We start from the raw sequence: 26,653 nt of genomic DNA, 5'->3' as shown, positions 1-26,653 counted from the left end.
GCTCCCTTCAATAAATTGCTGGTGAAAAACAAATATTTTATTGTTCTTTAAGAAAAAACTAGTATAAAATCTATACCATGCTACGATGTGTAACAAACATGACAAAAGTTATGATGCTATATTACAACAAAGAATGATTTAAATAAATCACAGGGTCTGTCATACAGGGTTATCCTTTAGATTGTGAAAAATAAAAAGTGTTTGTTGGCTTGTCCTGAATGTCGGCTGCCAAATATTACAAAACAACAGTCCATCATCTCCATCCATCATCTCGTTTTTATGTCTGTGGGTCAAGCATCATCTCACAGGTGCGTCCCAGCTCTCCCAGCTTGACACGGGCATATTCTGCACGGTTTAGTGCCATCTGACAGTCCTTTCTGGCTGAGTATGTTGATCCCTCATGAGGCTGACCTGTAGCCACCTTCAAAAAATAAAAATAAAAAAGGAGAGGAAGATTTGTTACTTTATATGATAGATAGATAGATAGATAGATAGATAGATAGATAGATAGATAGATAGATAGATAGATAGATAGATAGATAGATAGATAGATAGATACTCACTTGTGTTAGATATCGTATCTGTGAACTCAGTTCACTCTCGACTCTGTTGATGGAGGTCTGGAACTGATTCAGCTGTCGGTCTAATAAACTGGCATTGGCCTTCTCTTTGGAAAGCTCCAACACAATAGTTCCTGAAAGACAGATTATTAATACTCAATTTATATATTAGATTAAAATGTACAAAATGAACACGGAAAAGTTGTAACAATAGGGTTGTGGTTTTGTAACTCAACTACGGTAAACACATATTCACCATTGTTTTGCTTGATGAAGCATAGTTGAATCACTGTTTTTAGGAAAAATGTGGGTATGCAAATGGTAAACAATATACCACAATACACCGATACACGTTTACTTTAATAGAGCGATTGTTAATTTTCATAGGGGGTAAATTGGTAAATTTATAAGCAACAAAACCCATAAAAAAACAAAATGTTCCTTAATTAGTTATCTGGTGGACTCTCTGTCTGGCCCGGTTAGAAAAGAATGTCTTTTACGGTCACTGTAGATGTATACAATGTACAATATATACATGTACGATGAGATTGAGTGTGTTACTTCCCCCGAGATGAAACAAAGGCTCAAGTCGTTCTTTATTTTAACTGACATTTATTCTGACACCAGTCTGTAGCTAGCCTTGCATCTCTTTTTGTCCCAACAATGCAGTCAGAACTACGAAAAGAAATACATAAACTTAAATGAACCCTTTAAAGGTGATGTTTGCACATAATGATCAAAAAAATACATACAACCAATAAATAAAGTGCACATTCAACACGTGAAGAAATACACATAAATTAATGTTCACTAACGGCAAAACCATTAACACGATACGACACACACCTCACTGACCTCTCTAACTCGAGAGGAATAAACTTGAGGGGTTACAGATTCTCTTTAACAAAATGTAACTATTTTGCATTTCTTACAGATGTAATCCCTACAAGCGTGTTATTAGAGCAGCACCTCATGTGGCTGTACTACTTGTAGTGCATCAGAAAAAGATATCTTGATTGCAACAAAATAATTCCCAAGCTAAAACAAAAAAAGAATTGGGTTCCTTTTTTATAGTTTAAGTTGACTATTTTAAAATTAATTGACATATATTAACAACAAATATAGATTACTTATGTATTCTAATGATTACTCTAGGGGTTCACGGGACAATGAATTGGGGGGGGGGGGGGGGGTCGCCTGGTGATTTCCAAAAATCTATTTATTATTATTAAACCATAAGAATTACCTATTTATTTTATCCATAACCTACAGAATAGAAAAAAAATAGTCGTTTATAGTAACTATATACTACTGTATGTAGTTACTATAGTAGCTTATAGTTACTAGTTCTATTGGATTGCAACCCCTGGGGTAATCACATTATATTAAAGACACAGCAATAGTGTCAGATGCAGCAGATTGATTTTATAACAACAGGTTAAACTTTCTGGCACATTTACAGCACTGACATGCAAAAAACAAATTCAACGCAGAATAGCCTTGGGTCTATTGGTGTGTATGCGCCATTGCATGCAAGGTTTCTGTATTTATAACTACCTCAGAAAAGGGGCTCGCGAGTCACTGGCCTTGTTATATGGGGGGGCAGGCTGAAAAGTTTGGGAACCCCTGGTGTATATTATAGTCTGTCATATGTAAGGATTGCCTCTGACAGCAGCTACAGACTGCATCTTACTACTCAGTGCAAACGAAGATATATCCTTTCAATACAGATCACATTAAACAACAAGTTACAGTACAAATAACTGCTGACGATAAACAGTAGTGCAAAATAGGCGGGTAGGGTGAGGTGGAGTAAACACATCTGAGGTAGAAGGGAAGATATAAACAAGATGTACTATGTAAATTTAAGATGATAAACAAATATTTGTGAAAAATAGGAGATGAGAGGGGGGGTAGAGGGAGGTGGAGTAAACAATTCTGAGGTTGAATGAGAGATGTATACAAGATGTCTATAATTTGATGTGTATTGCACAAAGTCCAGTTCATGTGTGTGCATGCATGGGGGTAGTGCATGTGTGAATTGAAGATGGTAAAGACTTCACTGAGTTAAAATTGGTTTTATATTCACACATTTGTTCAGTTACAACTTGTAAAAAGGGTAAAGCTGTTTTTTTATTCGCACATTCAGACTTTCCCCTTAATAATATAATTTCATAAAAGTATTATTTGCAAACTCTAAATAGGGAAATCATATTAACAGCCAATGACTATAAAAGTACAACATTGTTCACAGTCAAATAAACAGTGTTAATGTTGTTTTCAAGTCACACTTGCATGCTAATTCCGATCGAATATACAAATTTACATGGTTAACAATATAGTGACTTCTAAATGAATGAATGTGTGAATATAAAACCAACTTTACCTCTATACAACTTGTAACATGCTCCCTTTATTGTTAACCATGGTACTTTAAATATTCGGTCTGAAATCACATGCAAATATGACTTCAAAACAACATTAGCACTATTTGATCGACTTTGAACAATGTACTTTGTTAGTCATTGGCTGCTAATATGATTTCCCTATTTAGAATTTGCAAAGAGTACTTTTCTGAAACTATATTAATAAGGAAAAAGTCTGAATGTGTGAACAACGTGGATTTCCTTTTATGTTAAGCTAAATACAACGTATCCAGACTTGTTTTTGATGATATCAATGAACAAGTGCAGCAAAAATCAACAATTCTGAATTTAAAGCACTCAATGAATATTGATTTTCTTATCCTCTTTGAAACGTCAAAGTTTTAATTGCGCAATGTTTCTGGGGGTACAGATTACGTTTTAGATTATCAAAAATATTGTGGTGTACCAAAAACGAAAGAGTTTGTCGTGGGTTTGGGACAGCATTAGGATTAATAATCCGTAACGTACGTTACATTTCATTTTTATAAAACCTATAACATAATAAGTCAATGCATACATGATGTGACACAAACCTGCGCTCTGCAGCACTAAAGCAATCTCCTTTTCCACATCTTCTAGTGCTCTTAGTCTGTCATTAGCCATTCCCTTCACAAATCTACAACAAAAAGAAGCATAACACGTATGTAAAAAGTGTCTAAACAACTTGCCTTCAAACAACTTACAAGGTAGCCAACAGCAAACACGCGTTAGCTATACAGTGATAGTATAAACACCAAATAACCATTAAACGTAATGTACGAACATGTAAAACAACGTAAGGCTACGTACATGTACAATAACACACTTATCGATAAATTCGACGAGCTACACAAAGCACTTTCCGTATGTGGCGAACGAAGGACTACGGAAGCCGCAAAAGAACAAAATAATCGCAACGCGAAGTGGACTGGATGGCTTTCTGGGTAAAGTTTAACTAGTGATTAAAGCGATTTGCGCTTCAGCTAGAGCAAGCCTGTCACATACATCAATTGCCCATGGTATTTCGTGCCGTTCAACGTGAAAACACTGTAATAATACAATACGAGAGAGGGAAATAGGTGGATTTTTTGAGACCATGGAGTCTTGGAAGAGTCACGTGCGCGTAGAGCTGTTTCACAGAGACTGCAGGCAGAAAGATCCGTTCTCTGGCCTCTTCCACAAAGGTGAGTTTTTAGTAAAGCTGTAGTCTAATGGATAGAAACAGAGTAAGTGTGCTCTTATTGAGTAATGAATAATGGGTTAACTATACTTTGGCAGTGTCCAAGCTGGAGGAGATGTTGGACTTTCATGTTAAACTCTGGCAAGGCATGGACACAAACAGGTAGGAAACTGTCTGAATTTTTATTTTATTTATTCATTAGCTTATAGCAGTTACCATTTTCCATTCTTTGCATTTTATGTTTTACTGTATGTTATTTTTGACAGTTCTGAAGAAAATACTGGATCTAGATGTCCTGATGAAGGTGGGACGCTCTATTTGAGAGTGAATGAGATGGAACTTTTTAATCAACAGGTGAGCAAAATATTCCTATCAATAGATATCACTGATACAACTATCTTGTCGAACAAATTTTCGTTTTATTTTCCTTCAAGTTTAAATATTTTTTTATGCACCGTTTAATTGTTTTATCTCAACTAAAATGTTTTACTTTGCTTTTTCAGTTTTTGAACTAATTATTTAATTTTTAAAAAAATGCAAGTGATAAAAATGAAGGGTACTACAGCTTTAAGTTTAGTATAAAGAGTCTTGTTTAATTGTATTTTTATCTGTGCAAAAGAAAATTACTGTTTATACAATTTTAACATAAGAAATCCACTAAAATGTCATTCGCTGTATCAAATTTATTTTATAAATGTTTATATTTATTAAGCTGTAGATTTATATACCAAAACTATTATATCTGTAATAATTTTAATTGAACGGGTTTACTCCCTTTTTTTAAGTAGAGTCACAACTAATCGATTTTACCGTGTTGGTTTAAACTATTGTTTGCAACACATTTAAATAAATGAAAATATAAAAGTTTAGTATGATCATTTATTCTTTCAGATAATAATAATTTCAGGTCAGAACAAACATGTCATTTCATTTTTACATAAAATGATGTTATTTACATAAAGTTATACTGAATGACAAAGGATCATGTTTTTACCGATATTTAGACATTACACAACACCAAAAGTGGTTAGCACTGTCAGCTCACTGCAAGAAGGTAGCTGGTTCAAGTCCCTACTGGACTATTTGGCTTTTCTGTGTGGAGTTTGCATGTTTTCCCTGTGTTTGTGAAGGTTTCCTCCTGGTGCTCTGGTTTCACCCAAAGACATGCAGTATAGGTGAATTGAATAAAGTAAATTGCCTGTAGTGTATGTGTGTGAGTGTGTGAGTGAATGATTGTATGGGTGTTTCCCAGTGCTAGGTTGCAGCTGGAAGGGCATTCGCTGCATAAAACATCGCTGGATAAGTTGGTGGTTCATTCAGCTGTGGCAACCCCTAATAAATAAAGGGACTAAGCTGAAGGAAAATCAATGAATGACAACACCAAAATACTGTAGGCACATTATATAAGCCGTGTGACCGGGTCAGTCTGATGATTAATGATCTTCCTGTGCTGATTTTTGTTGTTGTAGCTCAAGCAGAAAATTTCAGATCTGACCAGCAATATTTACCTTAAGGATGCAGAATTACAATACTGTCACTCACAGTAGGTCAAATAGTCTTTGATATCTTAAAAAAAAAAACATAAATAAATCCGTCCCGAAGAGCAGTCCCAATAGTGTGCTGTGCTTTCCTTCTGTAGAGTGTCCCGTTACAGGACAGAGGCAGTAATGTTGGCCCAGGGGTCCTCATGTCTGAAGGCTAATCTAGAAGAACATGAGTATGAGCTGGAGTGTCAGTCGAAGGAGCTGATGGCACTGAGAATGGAGCAGAAGACACTGAAAGAGCAGCTTTCAGCCGCAAACCTGCAGAACGAGCAGCTCCTGGAACGCTGGCTGGAGGAGAAGAAAGAGGAGGCCAAGAGGATCAATAAACACAACGCAACACAAGAAAGGTGAACATACTATTTTTTTTTATTTAAGGATTTAGGTCAATCAAAAACTGGGTGAAATTTAGGCCAGATTTAGAGATTCAGGTGAACTTTTTTTAAGCAGAATATTAAACAAGATTTTAGCTAAAACTGCTCATTGTTGCTTCATATAATGCAAGTCACTACCAGCACTTTCAGAGTAATAAAGAAAATTAATAAATAAGAGACTTGTAGCTCCTCCTGCTGACACATTGATGCCTTCATTCATTAATTCATTTTCCTTCGGTTTAGTCCCTTTATTTATCAGAGGTCGCCACAGCGTAATAAACCACCAACTTGTGCTGCATGTTTTACACAGCAGATGCATTTGCTGCTGCAACCCAGCACTGGGAAACACCCATACACTCACATTCCATCACATCCACTGTGGCCAATTTAGTTTATTCAATTCACCCATAGCGCATGTCTTTGGACTGTGGGGGAAACCCACGTCACGGGGAGAACATGCTAACTCACACAGAGATGTTAACAGACCCAGCTTGGGCTAGAATCAGCAACCTTTTTGCTGTGAGGTGACAGTGCTAACCACTGAGCCACCATGCCACCCTGCATTGACGTCTTGTGTAGTGAAAAAATATTCTGTGAAATAAACTGAACATCATTTACTACAGTAGTACATCTAACATGCTCAGGCCATTTGTGGAGGCTGTGAATTAAAGGTAATGATGTAAAGTTGTGGTGCAGGAATGACATCGGAAGGCTAATTTGCCATTATAATGGGGATTTATGAGAAAAGGATCTATGTAGTGTGTAATGTTATAGAACAAACATTAAAAGTATTGTTAACTAATGATTACCATAATTTACAAAATTATTGATTATCGTATTATTATTATTATATAACTGTAGGAAAATCTTGAACCCTCTGCAAAATATTCTGCAGAATCTGATGTCCTTCCTCCACATCTTAATTTCATTTTTTTTTTTTGCATAGATTGATTGTTTTGATTTATAACACAACAAATAGTTGTTATAAGATACTCACCCTGATGTCATTCCTTTTTTCCAAATTCAGAACACAAATTAAGATATGACATGAAATCTGTGGGTTTCCTCATCTAGAAACAGCAATGTTCCTGAGATGTTCAAAGTCCAGAAAGGGAACCAAAAGCAGTCAAAACATCACATGTCACTTTAGTAGTTCAACTGTAATCTTAAGAAGCTCCAAAAACACTTTTAGGTGCCATTAAAACTGGAAAACTGGATTGTTAGGTGAACATTTCCCCATGAGATAAATTTTTAGGAATAACAAACCGCAAAAAACAGTCAAACTTCTTGCTCTACAAACAAGCATGTTTGTGACAGGCAACGCAGAATGCTACAGCATAGCGAACTGTTTAAAGTCTAAAAATGAATGAAAGTGAAATGAGACTAAGTCTTGAGCCAAAAAGATTCAAATGGCTGTGACCGCTCATACTCTTAAGAATAAGGTGAATATCTTCCACTTCAGGTCAGCTTACACATTTACTACAGGCAATACCATGCTACCATGTGTGTTGAGCTGTGCTGACTCTAATGGCAATACTTTGTAATGCCTGTAGTAAGAAATGTGCACCCTGACAAGAGAATATATATATATGTGTGTGTGTGTGTGTGTGTGTGTGTGTGTGTGTGTGTGTGTGTGTGTGTGTGTGTGTGTGTGTGTGTGTAAACAAAGCCATTTTTATTTTTGTTTTGTCACACAAATTTTTTTAAAAATGTTTTTGGTTCCTTTTCTGGAGTTTGAATGTCTCGGGACAGTTGCAGACTTTTAAGAGCTCTCAGATTTCATCTAATATATCTTAAATTGTGTTCTGAAGATAAAAGAAGGTTTCAAGGGATTCGAATGACATGAGGGCGAGTAATTAATAAGATAATTTTTATTTTTGGGTGAACAAACCCTTTGATTTTGTTTTTGCCTGTTTGTTTTTAGACTCAAATAGATTTGTATTTTATGAATCATGCTTTCAGCTTAAACTTTATTTAACCTTCTACTAAAAACTAGACTACATCTTTGGTGGCCTAAGGGTGGGTAAATTGAACGGCAAATACATTATTTTCGGGATTAAATACTGTATCTCTTCCCTGTTTCTCCAATGGTTTTGCACAAACATGACTTAATGTCTTCCATCGTCCACCAGGTGGCAGCGTTTGGCTGGTTGTCTAAAGAAGCGGTATCGCGCCAGGTCTCGCCCACCGTGTGCAACAAACAGCTCCGAAAACAAACCTTCAGAATCCAAAATTCAGCGCCCTCCATCTTAACACTTACTTAACGACGACAAATGTGACATTTTATAGAGTTTTTGGTGTTTTTTGTTCACTCTGGGAGGTCATTTCACATTCAGCATTCGAGAAAGCTGTTAAAATGAGACGTGAGGCCAAAAGGGTGGATTGCTGAATGTAAAGGCGAGTGATAAAGCTAGCGTTAAATGGTTTACAGTTTACAATATTTAATTTGCTAACAATAGTTCAAACATTTATAAACTGTGTTTTTAGCATTTAGGTCACAGCTAATGCTAACAGATAAACATTTAGAATATAAGTGTAAGCAAGAAATGTTGTGAAATGTTTCTATGAGTTAATTTTAAATAACAAATGAAACTTGAAATTGTTACTAACGTTACAAATATTTAATAACAACCAGTTTGTATTAGTTTTTTTTTATTTAAAAAAAGTTAAATAAAAATCCAGTTTTAAAACAAAAAAATAAAATGGCAAACAGTGTATCCTGTCATGATGAATGTTGTAATAACAACAAATTTCCTTTCTTCTGAGGGATGTTAAATCTCTATACATCCAATTCCTGCTATTGTATTTTTTTACCCAAATGCAGCAGTTTGACAAATTAAAAGCAGCACTTTTCATATATTTACAACCCGCTCAATTACTTAAGATCTTCACAGCAGCTCAGAGAAACATGCACAGCCCTGACACTGAAACTGTCCATCGCTGTGGATTATTCATGTACATAGATCACAGGAAAATCTGTAAAGGAATATAAATACCGAGCAATTTAGCCATCTCTATAGTCTGGCTCGCCATTCATAACATAACAGTTGGCACAATATGACAGATATAATCATCACATGCCTATGCAGAAAGTGTATGAAATTCCCTGGTATCCCCTTCTTCATTTGCTTTTCACATGAATTTAACGCAATATACACAGTTTGTTTGTTTTTTTCAATAAAATCGCCAAATACTGCTTCATTCGTATCGGGATGAGAAGAACCGTTTCATTAGTACACCTTCGGGGACATGAAAGATGCACAATTTGATAAATATTGAGATGATTCAGCAATCCTCTTCTTTATCTATAACTCCTTTCAACCTCAATCGAGCAAAGTCTTCAAATACAATGTCGTCGTCAGGGATTAAACTGCTGTTAGAAATAGGAACATGAAAATGAAGCTTAACACAGAATCTTATTGTCATTAAGCACAACATTTATATTGAAAAATTCTGCTTACTTGGTATCGAACTCTATCAAGTTGGTGTCAATTGGTGGATCCAACATTGGCACAGCTGTTAAACAAACAGTATTATTACTATCATGTTCCTTTAACTTTGACAGTCTACTTCAGTTTTGCCATTTTGTGATTATGTTTCCATGAATACCTGAGGTTGAGTGGGAAAGGCTGGACTCTGATGGTTTTGGATGCATCAAGACAAAAGGCAGTTCCACTGAAACATCCCTGAATAAAAAAATAAAAAAAATCAACACTGCCATCATTTGAAATAGCTAGGCTGTGAAAGAGCATAAAGTGATGAATCTCTCAAAAACCCACTGGGTCATGTTGTGTGCAAGATATCTTATTGTTCATGGGCCACATTCACAAAATTGTTATAACACTAAGTGAGTGGTTAACGTTTTCAAAAATAGCGGTAAATGTTTTTGGTTGGATTTTTCCCATAAAACCCATTCACAAGTATTGACTAAGGAACAGAGATGTTTAAAGCTCAGATTAAGATAAGGGCGGGGTACATAATAATTGGTTGATGGGGAAGGGAGGCATCCAAGTCATCCTAAGATGGTTTCTAAAAACTGCTTCAGGCTGTTACGTTACTCTTTATTTTTCCCACTAGAAAGGATGCTGATCAAAGTGATAGTGAAGGGATTCATTATGTTGCATCCATAAATTATTCCCATTTCCATTAATCAAAAAAAGTGATTAGAAACAGCGATATTGGAATAAAACTGGCTGGGCTAATGGCTGAGGGAATTTTCTACTTTGTATAATACACTCACCGGCTGATTTATTTACCAGGTTGGACATCATTTTGCTTTCAGATTTGCCTTAATCCTTTGTGGCATAGATTCAACAAGGTACGGAAAATATTTCTCAGAGTTTTTGGTCCATATTGATATGATAGCATCACGCAGTTGCTGCAGATTTGTTGGCTAAACAGTCATGACACGAATCTTCCATTCCACCGCATCCCAAAGATTCTCTGTTGGATTGAGATCTGGTGACTATAGAGGGCGTTTTAGTACAGTGAACTCATTGTCATGTTCAAGAAACCAGTCTTAGATGATTTGTGCTTTATGACATGGCGACTTATCCTGGTGGAAGTAGCCACCAGAGGATGGGTACACTGTGATCATAAAGGGATAAAGGGAAATACTTAGGTAGGCTGTGGCTTTGACACAATACTCAATTGGCACTAATGGGCCCAAAATGTGCCAAGAAAATATCCCCCAAATTATTACACCACCACCAGCCTGAACCGCTGATACAAGGCAGGATGGATCCATGCTTTCAAGTTGTTGATGCAAAATTCTGACCTTACCATCAGAATGTCGAGTAATTAGCCCCTCTCTCACAATGATACTGGTAAATATGCAGAAAATTGCGAAAAAACAGTGAAATTCAAAAAAGCGCTGTTCACACAAGAAAGGACGTTACAGAATTTTTCCGGAAAAGACCATTCACACATCCATTTTAAAATACCAGTAAATTCTGATATTAACCAGAAATGACCTCTAAACAGCTGCACTTGTATTTGTAAACATTTGATACATTACAAACTCTGTGGATGGATAAGTATTGTGAACAACTTCAATGAAAACATATGGAGAAAAACTTTCGCATGTCGAGATGTACATAATATGTGTGTGTGCTGGCTCTCACCGGCTGCTTCACGTGCACACGCGACACGTCAAGCAACTGAAGGAAGCAGAGCTTGAAGGTAAACAAACAACAGCTTATCAAACGGTCAGCACGTTTTAGAAATGCACATGCTCTTTCCAGCAATGTTCCTTCTGCATTTACACAGCGCAGCATTTCGGCAAATTACCAGTAATGTTACAACTTCTTTTCCAGTAAATAGCCAGAATGAATTTACTAGTAATTTCAAAAAGGGCCTGTTCACACATACAGACCTTTCCCGAAAATTGCGGGTAATTTTGCGGAAAGGTCTGCATGTGTGAAAGGGGCTAATGAGACTCATCAGACCAGGCAATGTTTTTTCCAATCTCCTATTGTCCAATTTTGGTTATCCTGTGCGAATTGTAGCCTCAGTTTCCTGTTCTTAGCTGACAGGAGTGGCACCCGGTGTGGTCTTCTGCTGCTGTAGTCTATCTGCCTCAAGGTTCAACGTGTTGGCGTTCAAAGATGCTCTTCTGCATACCTCATTTGTAACAAGTGGTTATTTGAGTTACAGTGGCCTTTCAGCTCGACTGAGTCTGGCCATTCTCCTCTGACATCAACAAGGCAATTGTCCCCCTATAACTGTCGCTCACTGGATATTTCTCTTAATTTGATCATTCTCTGTAAAACCTAGAGATGGTTGTGCGTGAAAATCCCAGTAGATCAGCAGTTTCTGAAATACTCAGACCAGCCCGTCTGGCACCAACAATATCATACCACCATACCATACCACATTCAAAGTCACTTAAAATCACCTTTCTTCCCCATTCTGATGCTGGAATTGAACTGAAGCAGGTCATCTTGACCATGTCTACATGCTTAAATACATTGAGTTTCTGCCATGTAATTGGCTGATTAGATATTTGCGTTAACGAGCAGTTGGACAGCTGTGACTAAGGCCGTACTCACACTAGGTACAGTTGCCTCGAACCGGGCCAAAGCACGCTTGTCCCCCCTCCCGTCTCCCCCGACGGCCCGCGCTCACACCATATCGGGCCTCGGCACGCTTACGTCATCGCTTCTGCGCTGTTCAGAAGCGCTCTCTATGGCAAGCCTTTTTAGCATTTAAATCTTTGTTCTGACTCCATAAATATATTTAGAGATATCTCTAATTATATTTTGACTAGTCATAATTATAATTCGACTAGTCAGAATGACAATTAGAGATATCTGCAATTACAATTGTACTAGTACAAAATCAGATTGGAGATATCTGCAAATATATTATGACTAGTCATATTCCTCCATTGAAAAATATTTGCAGATATCTCTAAATGAGTTTTGACTAGTCACAATTGTAATTAGAGATATCTCTGAGTTTTTACTAGTCATAATACATTTGGAGATGTCTTTAATTCATCATATTTAGAGATATTTACAAATATATTTGAAGATCTCTAATTAATTTACTTATAGTCGAATTACAGTTGTAGATATCTTGAATTGGATTTTTGACGAGTCAAAACTCATTTAGAGATATCTGCAAATATTTTTCAATGGAAGTCAATGGAGGAATATGGCTAGTCATAATATATTTGCAGGTATCTCCAATCTGATTTCGTACTAGTACAATTGTAATTGCAGATATCTCTAATTGTCATTCTGACTAGTCGAATTATAATTATGACTAGTCAAAATATAACTAGAGATATCTCTAAATATATTTATGAATAGTCAGAACACGGTTTAAATGCTAAAACGGCTTGCCATACGCTCTCACTCAGTAGCACAGTGGAGATTTCTCTAGTTATATCGTTTCAGTCGTTTGATATGCCGTCAAATATTTCGCCAAACAGTCCTTAGGGATGCGGTGACACGTAGTCAGATATTTCGTCGAACAGATCCGCCACTTTTGGCGCTCATAAACAATCATTAAGCTCTCGTGCTGCAGGAATGAGGAGGTCTGCTGAGGGCGCGCAGCTGGCGTGCTGTGAGCAGTTTGCCTCTTTAATAAACTACGGCAGTTTGCGTTCACTGAATAGTAAGAATGATTAATAAATCCATATCAAACAGTCCCTTAAAAGTCACGTCTCGCTTTCGGTTTCGGGCTTTGGCGCGTTTTGCACTCACACACAAGCGTACCGCGCCAAAGCCCAAGTGTACCGCGCTCAGGCACACCTCTTCCAACCGGGCCAGGGCCGGCCAAGTGAACCGTGCTTGAGCGCGATTCAGCGCACTCACACTTCTCAAACGATCCGGGAAACGGGCCTGGGCACGGTACGGATGGCATAGTGTGAGTGGGCCCTAAGAAAGTGGCCAGTGAGTGTGGATTACAAAGCAACATTTCATAATATTTTAACTGCATTTTTGGAGTATAATAAGGCAAACAAAATCTTACAGGACGACCCTCTGGCCTACCATGACGTAGCTGATGTTTTTATTTCCCCAGTAATACATTATGAAAGACTTTGTCTGAAACTGTGGTAATGGTGATTCATAAAACCAATTCAACTTATACCATCAGGATTACCAAATAGCTCGTAGCATAATAATAGTACTATAATATTTATAGTAATAGTCAATGTATCATTAAGAGTGATGGTTGATCATTTTGTGTATACATTTTATTTGACTCAATGTGCTGGTAGAACACAATTTCAGCTGAAAGTCTTTAAATGCACCTGAAGAAAAAGAAAAGCACCTACATCTTGGGTGGTGTGAAAGAGTAAATTAACAGCAAATCTGCAATATTAAACAGACCTTATTTATATTACTTTGGGTCTAAAAGGTAAAACATGACCTAGAAATTTCTTAGTGAGATTCATCCATCCATGCCATTTCATGGTTAGTAATAGAACGCTATTGATATCAGACAGAAACCACCGGGGTAAAGTTGAGCAGAGCATTGAACACCATGCAGCTCTTCTTGTTACACCAAACCTAGAGACATTACAGCAAGACACCAGAATGCAGAATGAACGTATTTACCTCTCCAGCAAGCTGCTTAAAAGCCTGATGTGACAGACAGATGGAGGGAGGGGAAGGAAACAGACAGAGAGAAAGAGACACATAAAACAATAGGAGAGTGACAAAATGATTCGATAACCAGAGAGAGGCAGCACACAGAGGCAAGGGTTCATGAAGGGAAGATAAAACACAAGACTCGTGAAGCATCTTGGGGAAGATGAAAAGACTTAAATGCTAAAGCAAAGCACACTAATTAATATACCGCCACTGAAAAGTAGAACCTTTACATTAGTCATTCTCAATAATATCAACAAAAATGGGAGGGGAGTGGGCGATTAATCGAAGGCCATTTTCACACACATTTTGTCAGTGAAGTTGTTTCTAGTAAACCTCCAGCACGCGCTTTTAAATGGAGCAACATCTCCTCATAAAATAAAATTTAATCAGATAATTCCCTGAGAAGATTGCGAATCGTAGCTTTGCTTAATATTTATCAACAAATACAGATTGATCGTTCAGCCCTAGTGTACATTTAATCAGTGTTGGGTGTAATTAAGGCTGATTTATACTTTCCCCTGACGCCACATCACGCACCTCCACTGACTGCGCACCTCATGAAATGGACAAAGCTTTTATACTTGATGCGTTTGCCATTGTGATATTCTTTTAAACAACAGGGGGCGGTCAAAAGAAAGCAAACATAAAATCAGACATAGAAGACATAAACATAGAAGTAGGAAGTTTCTGGAACTATGTCATATTATTAATATCATTAAAGATTTTTAAACATTTTTTTATTAATTATTTTGAGGATTTTTATAAAAAAAAATAAAAACATTAAAATCACCTAGGTCTCCATTTTGCCAAGGCCTGTTTTGTCTTTAACAAACTTGTCCCTCAGGTTTTTCCAAACTTTTACAAAAACTTTCCTTCTTTCCCACGTCTATTGCAATTTCCAGCCAAGTATTATTGGTCATCTGGTTCTCCCTATGATCACCCATAGACGGATATCATAAAGATGTGTGTACAGGTATACCAATTTCAGAATCTCTTCAAAGTAATTCATATTCAACTCAAATGAAACGCAGCACCACGCAAACTGTTCAATGGAGTCTCAAAAAATTGTGCACGCTCCACCAGCCGAAATCATGTCGCGCACACCCAAAGCGAACTATCGACCGCAGCGAGTTTAAGCCAGGCTTTACAAATTAAGAAATTTAAGTAATTTAATTATTCACAGGAAGAAGAAAAATCAAGTAATTAAGGTATGAGATTACAGTTTATTTTTAGATCATAGAATTACAGTTACTTATACTTTCTAAAATACTATAGACCATTTCAGTGTGGTGATTTCATTGGCCCATAAACATTTGCTGATTACTGACAAACTATTTCATAACTGTAAAAAAAAAAAAAAAACGCAATCCATTCATAGCTTTACGTTAAAATAGCTCTCATAACATTATCAATTTGTTGATTTTTTCAAATTCCTGGGCGCTATGGAAATTAAAAATGTATACCAGGGGTCGGTTCTTCTAACCTCGCTTAAAGGATCTGAGATGATTTGACAGATCCTGGATCTTTTAATCTTGATAACTGATCTCTAGCTAATTAGGTTCTTCAAACAAGTTTGCGAATCAGATTAAAATGTCTGGATGAACTGATCTGAGATCGCTGCGTGTTGTGAAGGACAGATCTATCGATCCTTGAAATCATGATCACCAATGCAACGATTGGCTGACGGCACAGCAGCGTACTGATATCTGATTAATATTCAATTATCCATGTGAGCAAAATCACATTCAATTTGTAGTAAACCGTGTTAAATATGATATGCAATAACTTTTTCACTTGACACATTAAAGTGTAAAGCCAGCAGCCCCACAACAAATTGTAAAGCTGGGTCAGTACCTTTAAAATAGTACATGTTTGTGTCTAAAAAGTCTTGTTAATCACTTTGGGGAGAACCACCCTGTTTTTGTACTTTTATTTTAGAGTGCAGATTGCATAAGTTTTATTCATATATTTTTTTAACTTCTATGTTTATAAAGATAAATATTATTAATCATTTAATCTAAAATATTATTCATTATTTTAAATTATAAATGTATATATAATTTTTATTATTAAAAATGATTATTTTATAACCCATAGGATACTACTGTAAAAAAATATCAGCATTCGGTACATACTTTCAATATTATCTTTGCTTGAACTAACCCGATCTAATCTTGTTTATATGAAATGAGCCTTCTTCCCAGCAGTTTTTTGAGCTACCAGATCTGTTGCCATGACAACAACTCTCGAATGAGTTTTGAAGAACGAAACGATCCTGAATCATGTCAAACCGTCAACAACCAAATCCAACTGAGTAATCCACATCCGAAGAACAAACCCCTGGAAATATGTTATTGCATCCCTCAAAATGGTCTATACAGTTCTGTTAAAGTCAATTTAAACAAGCTGAGTAATTTAATTGTTTTTGTTACACACATTTAATACGCAGAACAATCCTGCGTTACAACTTTAAAAGATTACATTTATCCTATTGCGCATGCTTAAACAGTGGATTTAGTTTATTCTAATATTATGGTATGCATGAAATTTGCATCAGTACTTTGAAACATTTTATGATCATTTTTTTGAAGACTAATTCTATTTGTTAAATAAAGAAAGTTACATTTGAAATTAAATGTTGTTAAATAATTAAATTTTGTTTCATTTTTGTTAGGGTTATGGATTTAAATCATTTTAAGTATTACAGAATAAAGTAATTGAATTCCTGATTATTACAGTATTTTTCACATATAATAATTAGAAGTCATTTAAATACAATTTTGATGATGTAATAGCTTTTTTTAATGTACTTTTTTCCTCTACTTGTTACTAGGGCTGAACAATATATCATTTAAGCATCGATATCGCAGTTTCTTCAATAATCACATGGCAGGATTAAATTAGGGTATTAAATATTATTATGTATACAATGATGACCATCTTATTTTACATTTGATTGTTCAATTTCTGCACTTGACTGTTAGAATCCCAATGAAACCAAAAAGCACCATTTATAAATTTTTGCTAGTAATTTAGTATTATTTTTGCAGATCCACTGCATAGAAAAAGAGTTGATCATCCTAGTTGATCTAAATTAATGAAATCTTTTAATCAATGTCAGATTTTTTCAATATCGTACAGACCAACGTGTAACACCAAAACAATATTTCTAAAACAACAGTCATCATTATGTGTGGCTGATTAGAGACCAGCGGAAATAGTGTTTGAGAGAGCAAGCAGGGGTAAATGACTCACCCTCCACGGGAGACCACCAGTTTGACTTTAACCCGATATGACACCAGGACACCCAGAACTTCCTTATTACTCACATCTTTCACACTGCAGTCAAACAAACAAACACAATCAGTCGGCTCTTTATAATCCAGATAGCTAAAGTCAACACTACACCTGCTTCTGTGATGTCACATTTTGTGAAACAGCATTTTACATTTATGAAAGATAATAAAGATGATTATAACGCAACATTCACTGAAAAATTGTGCACAATTGTTGTATGTAAATTGTCAGTTTTATATTGAAATATTCAAACTAAAAATAGACGTTTCAGTAACACTTTCCAGTAAGGTTGTATTAGTTAATGTTAAGTAATGCATTTATATGCACAAGATTTACTTCCATGAACAAACGGTATCATCACATCTATGTTAACATTATGTAATGAAAAGAAAGTCTTTGTTAGTTCATGTTACCTCACAGTGCTATAATTAAATGTTAACAAGCATAAATTTGAGTTGTAATGAATTAGTAATCATTGAACTGTGATTAATAAATGCTGTACAAGTATTGTTCGTTATTAGTTCATATTAGTAAAAGCATTATGAATCTCAACTAATGAATCCTTATTGTAAAGTGTGATGTTTCTAACAGTTGAATAGACATTTTCATGTTTCTTTCCACCAATGTCACTACCAAAGAGCAAAACATTTAAAGTTAGTTTTATAATAAGAGTTTTTACCTAGCATGATATATAGATTTATAGCCATTTTAGTGGTTTCACTAAAAACTGTAAGATTTTTGTCAATAACTGCAACTTTCCAAGATGATTTGTTAAAAAACAACCAAATTTGTCAGCAGGGGTTTGGTGGATTATTTGAAGCTGCCTAAATTTGTATTGTCAAATTTGTGTCTACGTTGAGGCCTATTCATTTTTAATTCAATTAAATGGCAATGTCATTTCATTTTTTTTTTTTGGACAATCTATTCCTTTACCTCAGTGTTTCTCAACCACGTTCCTGGACACTGCACGTTTTGAATGTTTCCTTTGACACACTCATTAGAGGTCTTTCAGTCTCTGCTAATGAGCTGATGATCTGAATCAGGTGTGTTTGCTTAAGCAGACATGGAAAATGTGCAGAGCTGGTGGTCCTCTATGAATGTGGTTGAGAAACACTGCTTTAAGTATGCATCTTAAATGACCTGGTGGTGAGTAAACAATTAGGAAATGTTCGTTTTTGGATTAACCATTCCTTCAGCTATGCGTGTATGTGTTGTAATCCAGTAACATGTTTAGGTTTTTTTTTTATTCTACCAGCTAGTAGGTTTGTAATATTAATAAAATGACACTTTTATACTGCAAAATGATTAAATTGTCCATAGTATCCATTTAAGTATAAGAGTAAAATTGTAGGACTTAACTACAGTAATACCCACATTGTACTGGATGCCAGGTTGGTGTCCTCATGTTTGAGTTTTCCGTCTAGCGCCAGTCCTCTTTTCTCGCGATTGTTGTTGAGAGTTGGCGTGAGTGTGTACACTTTACAAAACGTCGAACTGGATGCCACTTGATCACTACAGGATTCAAAAACAAAACAGATACAAATTATTGCCCATGTACACATCACAAGTCCCCAAATAGACTACAGAAGACACAAACACCAAACACTAATAATGTTCATATGTATAAGCTTCTCATTTTTACTAAAAATATGCTTACTCTGCCTCTATCTGAGCCACCGGACATTTGTACTGCGCTGTACTGAAGAGACAGATATCAGCATACTGTCGAACTGTAAAGACACAAATGTAAACAGTACAGTAGCATTAAGCAAACAAGTGACTGATGATGAGAGCGATATGAAAATAATGTCAGCCTACAGACAACAGTGACCATCTGATAAGGATCTGACTCACCTGATATTTTGACCCGTTTGACGGTCTTGGTGGAGTTATTGGTGACATGGACATTAACACTGATGGGTTCCCCATGGTAATACAGCTGTAGAGAAAATCGATGTTATACAAATTGTTCACTTAAAATATAATGGATGCTGTTCGTTTTTAAATTAATAATGTGTGAAAAATTATCAAAAAATTAGTACCTTTACTAATAGTTCTAGGAACTGTAAAGAAAAAAGTTTCAAAAGTTGCCAAAACACCTAATACCTGGCATCTTTAAATCATTTTATGACCATCGATGAAGGTCAGGATTCTAATAAACGTTGCTGTCTGTATGTTTTGTTTATGTCTTTGCATCTAAATACGCAAGACACAGGACTCTGAATCATAATAATAAAAAGCTCCTTATTTATGTTGCCGGTCATAAAATAGTCAAGCCAAATTGCTACAGTTGGTTGTTCTGCCTGTGTGTTCTTCTGATTCGTCTACTGCTTTGGAACTGACGTTAACAAGTGGTGCTACATGTAAAAGTTGATAGCTACATAACTTGATATAGCGTCTTAAAACACACCACTAATGTATGATGCCCTGCAAAAATGTGAGACCTGAGTGTAATACTGTGTTCACACCAGACACAAAACATGTGAATAAATCACGCTATTCGTGTATTAACAGACACATGAACATTTTGAGTTTTCTCGTTTCATTCGCGCGTCAAATTCACCCCACAACAGACGCGGATTTGCATCAAGGGCAGGGCTTCTGTCTCCCTAGTGACTCTAGCTTTGTTGACAAATGGCTAACATAGATTTTATGGAACAGTTTGGCACCGAGTCCACTAGATGGTTTCAGAGTTGCACCCAGCTCTGCGAGTTCATTAACTCCTCCAGAAACTGGACCTGGATGATGGAGGCTTTCAGTGGTGCTTCAAACTGAGCCCAGTTTCATTTGTGTGAATCACGCCACCTCATTGGCGAGTATCGTGCTGCAGGATGTCAATTTGCGCCTTTGCATTGACTTAACATACAAATTACTCGTGCTTGACATTTTGTGTCTGGTGTGAACACAGCATAACAGTCATGCATGTGTTGTTACATAAAAAGTAGCAGATTGCAATAGAAAAATGTGTTGTGTTTAAATGAACATCAGGAATATATTGCACACATCAGATGGAAACCTTGTGTGACATTACTGTACTTCTTTTTTAAAAGCTCATTATTTAGAATTTTTTATTTATTGTATTTTATATAAGTTCTCCTTTTGTGCTCCAAAAAAGAATAAAGGAAAGAAGAACAACAGGGTGAATAACTGATTTAAAAGCAAACAATTAACTAATTATTTGCCACAATGAATCTGTAACAAACAGGACGATACCTCTTTATCTAGTGAAGCCTCTAGATGTAAAGAGCGGTCTGACATGAGAAAGCTTCTTGTCGTTTCCACCATGGGCTGTGGGCCGGGTTTTTCAGGGGCGTATTGGACTTTACGTATCACTAGTCGAACTGAATTCCTGTGAAAAAAGAAATAAGCTTCATATAAGATCTAAAGTCTCTTTTTTATTCTTACTTACTCAAATGGTTACAGGCCAAAGCCAAGGAAATTCTATATAATCCAACCTTTTGTGATTCTTCTCTTCCATTGATTTGGCACAAAAAGCCCTGATCTCAAAATCCACCCCACAGGCCTGAAGAAAAAAAAAAGATGGAGGTGAAGTTCACAAGTTCACCCAAGCTTTACAAAACAGGATGTGTGCAAAATGTAATGAGAAATCGGAAGGTGTTAGACAGTTTGTGGTGTCAAAAGAACCCGTGTATGAACTGTAATACCTTTCCTGTGTCCTCGGGGCCAGGCTGCAGGGTAACAGAACATGGCAAATTCTGTGGTATCTAAAAAACAGAAGAATATTTCTGTTCTATAACAATATTTCAGTATTTCTTTAAGATTGATGAAATACAATGAATGCCCGAAATCAAGCCAATAATTATTTTCATCTGATAAAAAATAAAGGGCCAGCAATAAAATTGCCTTTTATATATTATGGTCAATAGTACAATATTTAACAATATTAATTCATAATAAACAACAACTAGAAAGGTGAAAATTGTTTATTTATAATTTCACAAATATTTCTCTATTTTGACTTCATAAATAATGTAGAAACATTTATAAATTAATAAATAAAGTAAAATAAACATTTGAAATATTAAATATAAATATTTAATTAAGTTTAGTCCTGTTCAAGCAAATAATTATTTCCAGAAAACAACTAATAAACAAAAAATGGCCAATATTACTACACTTCTTTCTTGTCTTAACAAATAAAAATTAAAATTAACAAAGAAAGATAATAAAATCTAATTTAAAAAAATGGACGTTTTAGTTAAATATAATTTTTAAAAATAAATATTAATATTAACTAATAAGAATACATAAGATAATGATTTAATGAATACTAATATAATACAAAAAAGTAAGATAATTAAAAAAAATCTCATTCTCAATGAATAATATTGTATTATAATTAGCACATTGTGAATATTATTATTAGTTTATATATTATATTATATTATATTATATTATATTATATTATATTATGTTATATTATATTATATAAACATTTAATGCAGCAATGACCCAGGTCTTAAAAGGTAGTTAGAAACTCACAGAAAAATGGAAAGGATAAGCATTTTGCCCCAATTTCTTCAAAAGTCTCTCCTGCAGACGACTGTGAGGTTTGGATTCTTCTGGGATGGGAGGATAGGCTTGAAAAGTGAAGATGTAAAGGTCTTTTCTGAAGGAGAGCCCAAGAACATCAAGGTCTTCGCGGCCATACCGGAACGCACAGGTTAAAGTCACGAATACTGCAAATAAAAATTTGTTATTACCGATTTATTATATGAAGTGGAACATCATTTGCATTTGATGAACAGCAATATGACACAAGTATGCAAAAATACTCTACATTATATTAAACCGTAGAGATAGTACAGTATAGTCGTATCAGTCTCGTATAATTTAATTGTGTACTCGAATTTCCATTTATTGTTCAGACATTTTTGGTTTCCACATCAGGTTGCACAAATAAATGCACTTTTATATGCATAGAAAGCATACTAAAATGCGAATATATTTTAAAATTCTTTAAAAACTTTAGTCAAAAATGTAAATATACAGGTAAAACAATGTTCTGTCATTTAGCATAACATGTTTATGTAAAAAATTATATTTGTTTTCTGACCTGTATTTGCTAAGATACAGTGCTCAGCATAATTGAGTACACTCCATTCTGAAAATGAATATTTTAATTAATTTTTCAGTGAATATAGTCTATGTGTTTTGGTGCATTTAAACAAAACTGTTTTATTAAACAGATATATTTATTAAAATAATATTTTTGTCACTATACATATGCTTTTTGTTACAGATTGCTTTTGCTTTTTGTTGCTTACCGTTTTTTTGTAAGATAAGCTTCAGTACAGACTAATCTAAAGTATATGCATAAATATAATATTGTATAGCTTCCTATTAAAAATAGGAATTTAAAAGATAGATTTGTGAGGGCTGTACCTCTATATGCCGAGCACTGTATATACTGTATATTTAAAAACTGTATATACACATTTTATTATATTTTAAAGTATAAAAACAAGTGGTCTGAAAAATAGTGGAAAAGTACAAATTCAGTTGGCAAATAATTTGTATTTTAGAGTCGTTTTATGTCAATAAAATATTATTATTTAAATATGTAAACTAGTACAAAGAGCTTAAAGTGGCATTACAAAAAAGTACATGTAGCACTTACTATTTTTCTACATTTAAACTTTCAGACAAAATAATATAGAATTTTAGGACCTGCTATTTACCACTTTTCAGTCGAGACAAATGTACATTTTGTCCAGAATGTTCATTTAGCATAAAACTCATGATTTTTTTTATGCTTTCATGATACAGATACATGACAATAGAACAAATAAAATAATGCCAGGGTGCTAGAAGGTAATTAGTAATAACAATACAAAAATAAAGAAATAAAACAGACACAAAAAAACTAATATAAATAACTAAAATTCTTACAATTATAAACAGGCCCTTCACATTAATCCAAAAAAAAAAAAAAATTTGACAGTTTTAATGACCTTTCTATTAGCTCTATGTTGAATTGAACAAAAGTCATTTTTCAGTTCTTTATAAACAAAGTAAAACTGTGTTTTGTTGGAAAATTTACATAAATATAAAACTTAATCTTAATAATGATTATGAAACTTAATTAACAAAGTTAATAGATTAATAACAATAACCAAATTATTTAGAATATTATAATCAAAATATGCAAAAATTACATTTTCAAAATAAATATTAAAAACAAAGATTAACTTTTTTTGATAAAGGTAGAAGGATCATACCAAAGCTTTTTATCCTAACCACAATGTCAAAAGATGTGGGGTACACTTTCAAAATGCAAAGAGCAATTTATATGAATATTCTTTTTAAATTTACCGAGAAAATGTTTAACCGGATAGAATTTATGAATTAGTTTACAAGATATTGCTTTTATCTTATTTGTAACCATGTATAGTTTTGGTAATGACAACATTCTTTCCCATTTAGGAATTCTTACAAGATTTTTCCAATTAGTAATAGAGCTAGGCTTGGAAACAACTTGGTTTAAAACTCAAGCTTTGTTGCTCACCTTTTCGGTCTTTCAGATATTCAGGGTCGACCAGGATCACACCATCTAAAGCAGTAGTATAATAAGTATTGTGCTTTTTATTTTTTTCTTCTCCATTCAAAACAATTGTGATTTAATCTGATGTGACTAACCAACAGGATCCACGTGATCTAGATGATCCACAAAATCTCTTTTCCCCAGATACACTGTAACCTACAAAAAGGACAGGGTTTTAGCTATAATTTGTGCAAATCATGAACAGTGATATTATGAAAGAGAAAACCCTTACTTTGCAATTGGGACTGGACTTCTTGAACACCCTTTAAAATAACAGAAACGACAGCATTACTAATCACAGATATGATCAGAGTTGACCGTTTGTGAAGTAGGTGGGAACACTTTAAAGTGCAGCAGATGGCAAGAGCAGCATAAAGAGCAAACAAATGGCGGAAAGCAACAAATGGCTATTTTGTGTGCAAATCCCAATGTTACTATGGTCATGCTTGACAAAACAAGGCTTTGATAAAATAATAGGATTGATCAGTATGAGAAGTCTGCATTAACGTATCATAAGCAGCTGTTGTTAGCTGGCAGGCTATGCGACATGCATGCTAAAGGATGGACTGACTTATAATGAAGCATTTGAACAATGCGCAACGGAATTTTTAAGCACAGTAATGAGGATAAATCAATTTTATATAAATGTACGTGCACATTATGTGCCGTTTCCCCATCATGCTCAGTCAGGTTATCCAACCACGTCCATTTACAACCCAGCTAGTATTAGCTTTCCTTTTTGTTCGCATCAAATATACAAACAGCATTTATTTTGGGGTCCGATACATTAAAAATACTCACCGGGTGCCTGCCTTGTCCCCCATAATGAGGGAGAATTTGGCCGTAAAATATTGTGCAGCAAAACAATCAGCTATAGTGTAAACAGCAACTCCTGAAGATGTTCAATCATTCTCTGGTAGCTGGCGGTGGGCGGGGCAACAGTTGGGTCACGTGCCCTGCCGCCCACAAATGTGGCAGTACACGATGAAGTGGTAGCACCAGGGTAGTTAAGAAATCTAAAGTGATTGTATTGTATAAGAAAACTGGACATGCTGGTTCTTGTTAATAAAAAAAGCACCAGGGTAGCACACAGAATAAACGATTTATTTAGTTTATAATACTATTATTTAATTACACTGATTAATTTATATATCCTTTATTAGTGATATTTGAAATTTGGTGGATAAAAACAATATGAACAACACACCCTGAAATCAAAAGGAAATTTAGGGTTCAGGTTTTCTGTAAGCTAGTATGCTCCAAAACAAAAGCTAAATCTGCAATTAAAAGTTAAAGGCATTTAAAAATAGAATATAATACTTTTTTGTCATCACCATTTAATATTCCAACAAACACAAAACCTTGCCTCAACGTAGCAATAAAACTTTCTACAACGTAGGTACAAACCTGGCAAAAATATTGAGAATTCTACGTTGTTGCTAAAGGTTGCCTCACCTGAGTAGTTTTTATTTTATTTTCCTATTTAGTGTTAAGACATTTAGTACTCCTTGGGTTACTTATGTAGGTGTACATATTTATTTTATTTTTCGTGTGACCACCATTACAAAGGACTGGATATCTATAAAGAATTTTGCACAGAATATATATTCAGATATTGCAGGAAAGGACATTGTGATGTTTTAAAGAATAGTGTTGAAGATTTAGCTACCCTTTAATGCTGTCATGTTTATGAAAAACATTTGACATTCTAAAGCAGCTGTTTTCTTGAAAAAGACGTGATAGTGTCATTAGAAACTGAATTAGAAATGACGTTATTTTAATATAATCAGTCATGAACTGAGGTGGGCCGGTCTAAGGCTTAAAATTCCATGGCTGAAAAGGAGTCCCACTCCGACCCTGCCCGAATCTCATAGTATCCGCTTTCTACAATCAGTCGGCTTATTAATTTTATTAAAAATATATAAATTGGTGTTGAAACAATATGTTGATGTTCAAGGAAGTTACATTTTTGCTTTCTATAACATTATTATATAATATTACATAATACTATAATATTATTTGGAACTTAGCAGATTCCATTTCGGTCTCTATCTAAACAACTTTATTGTGTGCCAGTTTGATCTTCAAAACGTCCTCACCACATACTCATGACGAATATGGGAATCATAAAATTAAGTTACTGGGACATATTATGCCAAAATAGACATTTAAAAAGTTATTTTGGGAAAAAATCACCACGTTCGCCTCCAACTTTGGGAGTATAAATGTTAAAAAACAAGTAAAATAATTTTTTCTTTCCAGCATCTGTTTTACGCAGCGGATGACCTTAAGCCGCAACCCATCACTGAGAAACATTCACACACACTCATTCACACACACACTACGGAAAATTTGGCTTAGTTAATTCACCTGTACCACATGTCTTTGGGGGAAACTGGAGCACCCGGAAGAAACCCATGCAAACACGGGAAGAACATGCAAACTCCACACAGAAATGCCAAGTGACTCAGTCAAGGATCGAACCAGCTACCTTCTTGCTGTGAGGCAACAGCACTACCTACTGCATTGCCCCATCCAGGATCAACATTAGAATTTACACTGTATTTAAATGTTTATGATGGTCCAGGATCAATATTAGTGAATATTTTTTTTTTTTTTATTTTAT

The 26,653-nt window shown here is 35.0% G+C and overlaps 3 protein-coding genes across 6 annotated transcripts; 1 reads left to right on the top strand and 2 right to left on the bottom strand.

Annotated features, from left to right (window-relative positions):
• Positions 1–3,861, bottom strand: med11 (mediator complex subunit 11). 2 transcript variants are annotated; one of them, NM_001160035.1, is made up of 4 exons: positions 3,776–3,861; positions 3,520–3,602; positions 564–694; positions 1–421 (listed from the first exon to the last, which is right to left on the bottom strand). In NM_001160035.1, the coding sequence occupies exons 2-4, from the start codon at positions 3,587–3,589 to the stop codon at positions 278–280; spliced, it is 345 nt and encodes a 114-aa protein (NP_001153507.1). In that variant the 5' UTR covers positions 3,590–3,602; positions 3,776–3,861; the 3' UTR covers positions 1–277. The 2 variants fall into 2 exon arrangements, with proteins under 2 accessions (NP_001153507.1, XP_009303543.2); XM_009305268.4 differs by having other exon boundaries at positions 16–421; positions 3,704–3,850.
• si:ch1073-143l10.2 lies at positions 3,847–9,267 on the top strand. Of its 2 annotated transcripts, NM_001386725.1 has the most exons (6): positions 3,847–4,149; positions 4,244–4,307; positions 4,412–4,499; positions 5,615–5,688; positions 5,785–6,036; positions 8,193–8,770. In NM_001386725.1, exons 1-6 carry the CDS (start codon positions 4,062–4,064, stop codon positions 8,311–8,313), a joined length of 687 nt encoding a protein of 228 aa, NP_001373654.1. In that variant the 5' UTR covers positions 3,847–4,061; the 3' UTR covers positions 8,314–8,770. The 2 variants fall into 2 exon arrangements, with proteins under 2 accessions (NP_001373654.1, XP_073770205.1); XM_073914104.1 differs by lacking the exons at positions 5,615–5,688; positions 5,785–6,036 and having other exon boundaries at positions 3,862–4,149; positions 8,193–9,267.
• arrb2a (arrestin, beta 2a) lies at positions 8,696–24,967 on the bottom strand. 2 transcript variants are annotated; one of them, XM_009305269.4, is made up of 16 exons: positions 24,829–24,967; positions 24,260–24,290; positions 24,123–24,183; positions 23,992–24,036; positions 21,966–22,162; positions 21,128–21,187; positions 20,918–20,985; positions 20,676–20,811; positions 19,317–19,401; positions 19,120–19,192; positions 18,837–18,974; positions 17,421–17,504; positions 14,130–14,153; positions 9,670–9,746; positions 9,522–9,576; positions 8,696–9,433 (listed from the first exon to the last, which is right to left on the bottom strand). In XM_009305269.4, exons 1-16 carry the CDS (start codon positions 24,849–24,851, stop codon positions 9,346–9,348), a joined length of 1,245 nt encoding a protein of 414 aa, XP_009303544.1. In that variant the 5' UTR covers positions 24,852–24,967; the 3' UTR covers positions 8,696–9,345.
• Between the last annotated feature and the right edge of the window lie 1,686 nt (positions 24,968–26,653).

This window comes from Danio rerio, chromosome 10 (genome assembly GCF_049306965.1).
Source record: "Danio rerio strain Tuebingen ecotype United States chromosome 10, GRCz12tu, whole genome shotgun sequence".
NCBI classification, from domain to species: domain Eukaryota; kingdom Metazoa; phylum Chordata; class Actinopteri; order Cypriniformes; family Danionidae; genus Danio; species Danio rerio.
The sequence above is the reverse complement of the archived record's forward strand: the minus strand, read 5'-3'. Positions and strand labels throughout refer to the sequence as shown.

Coding starts and splice junctions, on each gene's coding strand:
- med11 (XM_009305268.4), bottom strand. CDS start 3,777: ATGTACGTAGCCTTACGTTGTTTTACATGTTCGTACATTACGTTTAAT. Junction 3,603..3,703: donor TTGGTGTTTATACTATCACT/GTATAGCTAACG, acceptor TTTTTGTTGTAG/ATTTGTGAAGGGAATGGCTA. Junction 695..3,519: donor TTTAGTGCTGCAGAGCGCAG/GTTTGTGTCACA, acceptor TCTGTCTTTCAG/GAACTATTGTGTTGGAGCTT.
- arrb2a (XM_009305269.4), bottom strand. CDS start 24,851: ATGGGGGACAAGGCAGGCACCCG. Junction 21,188..21,965: donor CTTATCCTTTCCATTTTTCT/GTGAGTTTCTAA, acceptor TCTGTTTTTTAG/ATACCACAGAATTTGCCATG. Junction 9,434..9,521: donor TTGATAGAGTTCGATACCAA/GTAAGCAGAATT, acceptor TATTTCTAACAG/CAGTTTAATCCCTGACGACG.
- si:ch1073-143l10.2 (NM_001386725.1), top strand. CDS start 4,062: ATGGAGTCTTGGAAGAGTCACGTGCGCGTAGAGCTGTTTCACAGAGAC. Junction 4,150..4,243: donor CTCTGGCCTCTTCCACAAAG/GTGAGTTTTTAG, acceptor ATACTTTGGCAG/TGTCCAAGCTGGAGGAGATG. Junction 4,500..5,614: donor TGGAACTTTTTAATCAACAG/GTGAGCAAAATA, acceptor TTGTTGTTGTAG/CTCAAGCAGAAAATTTCAGA.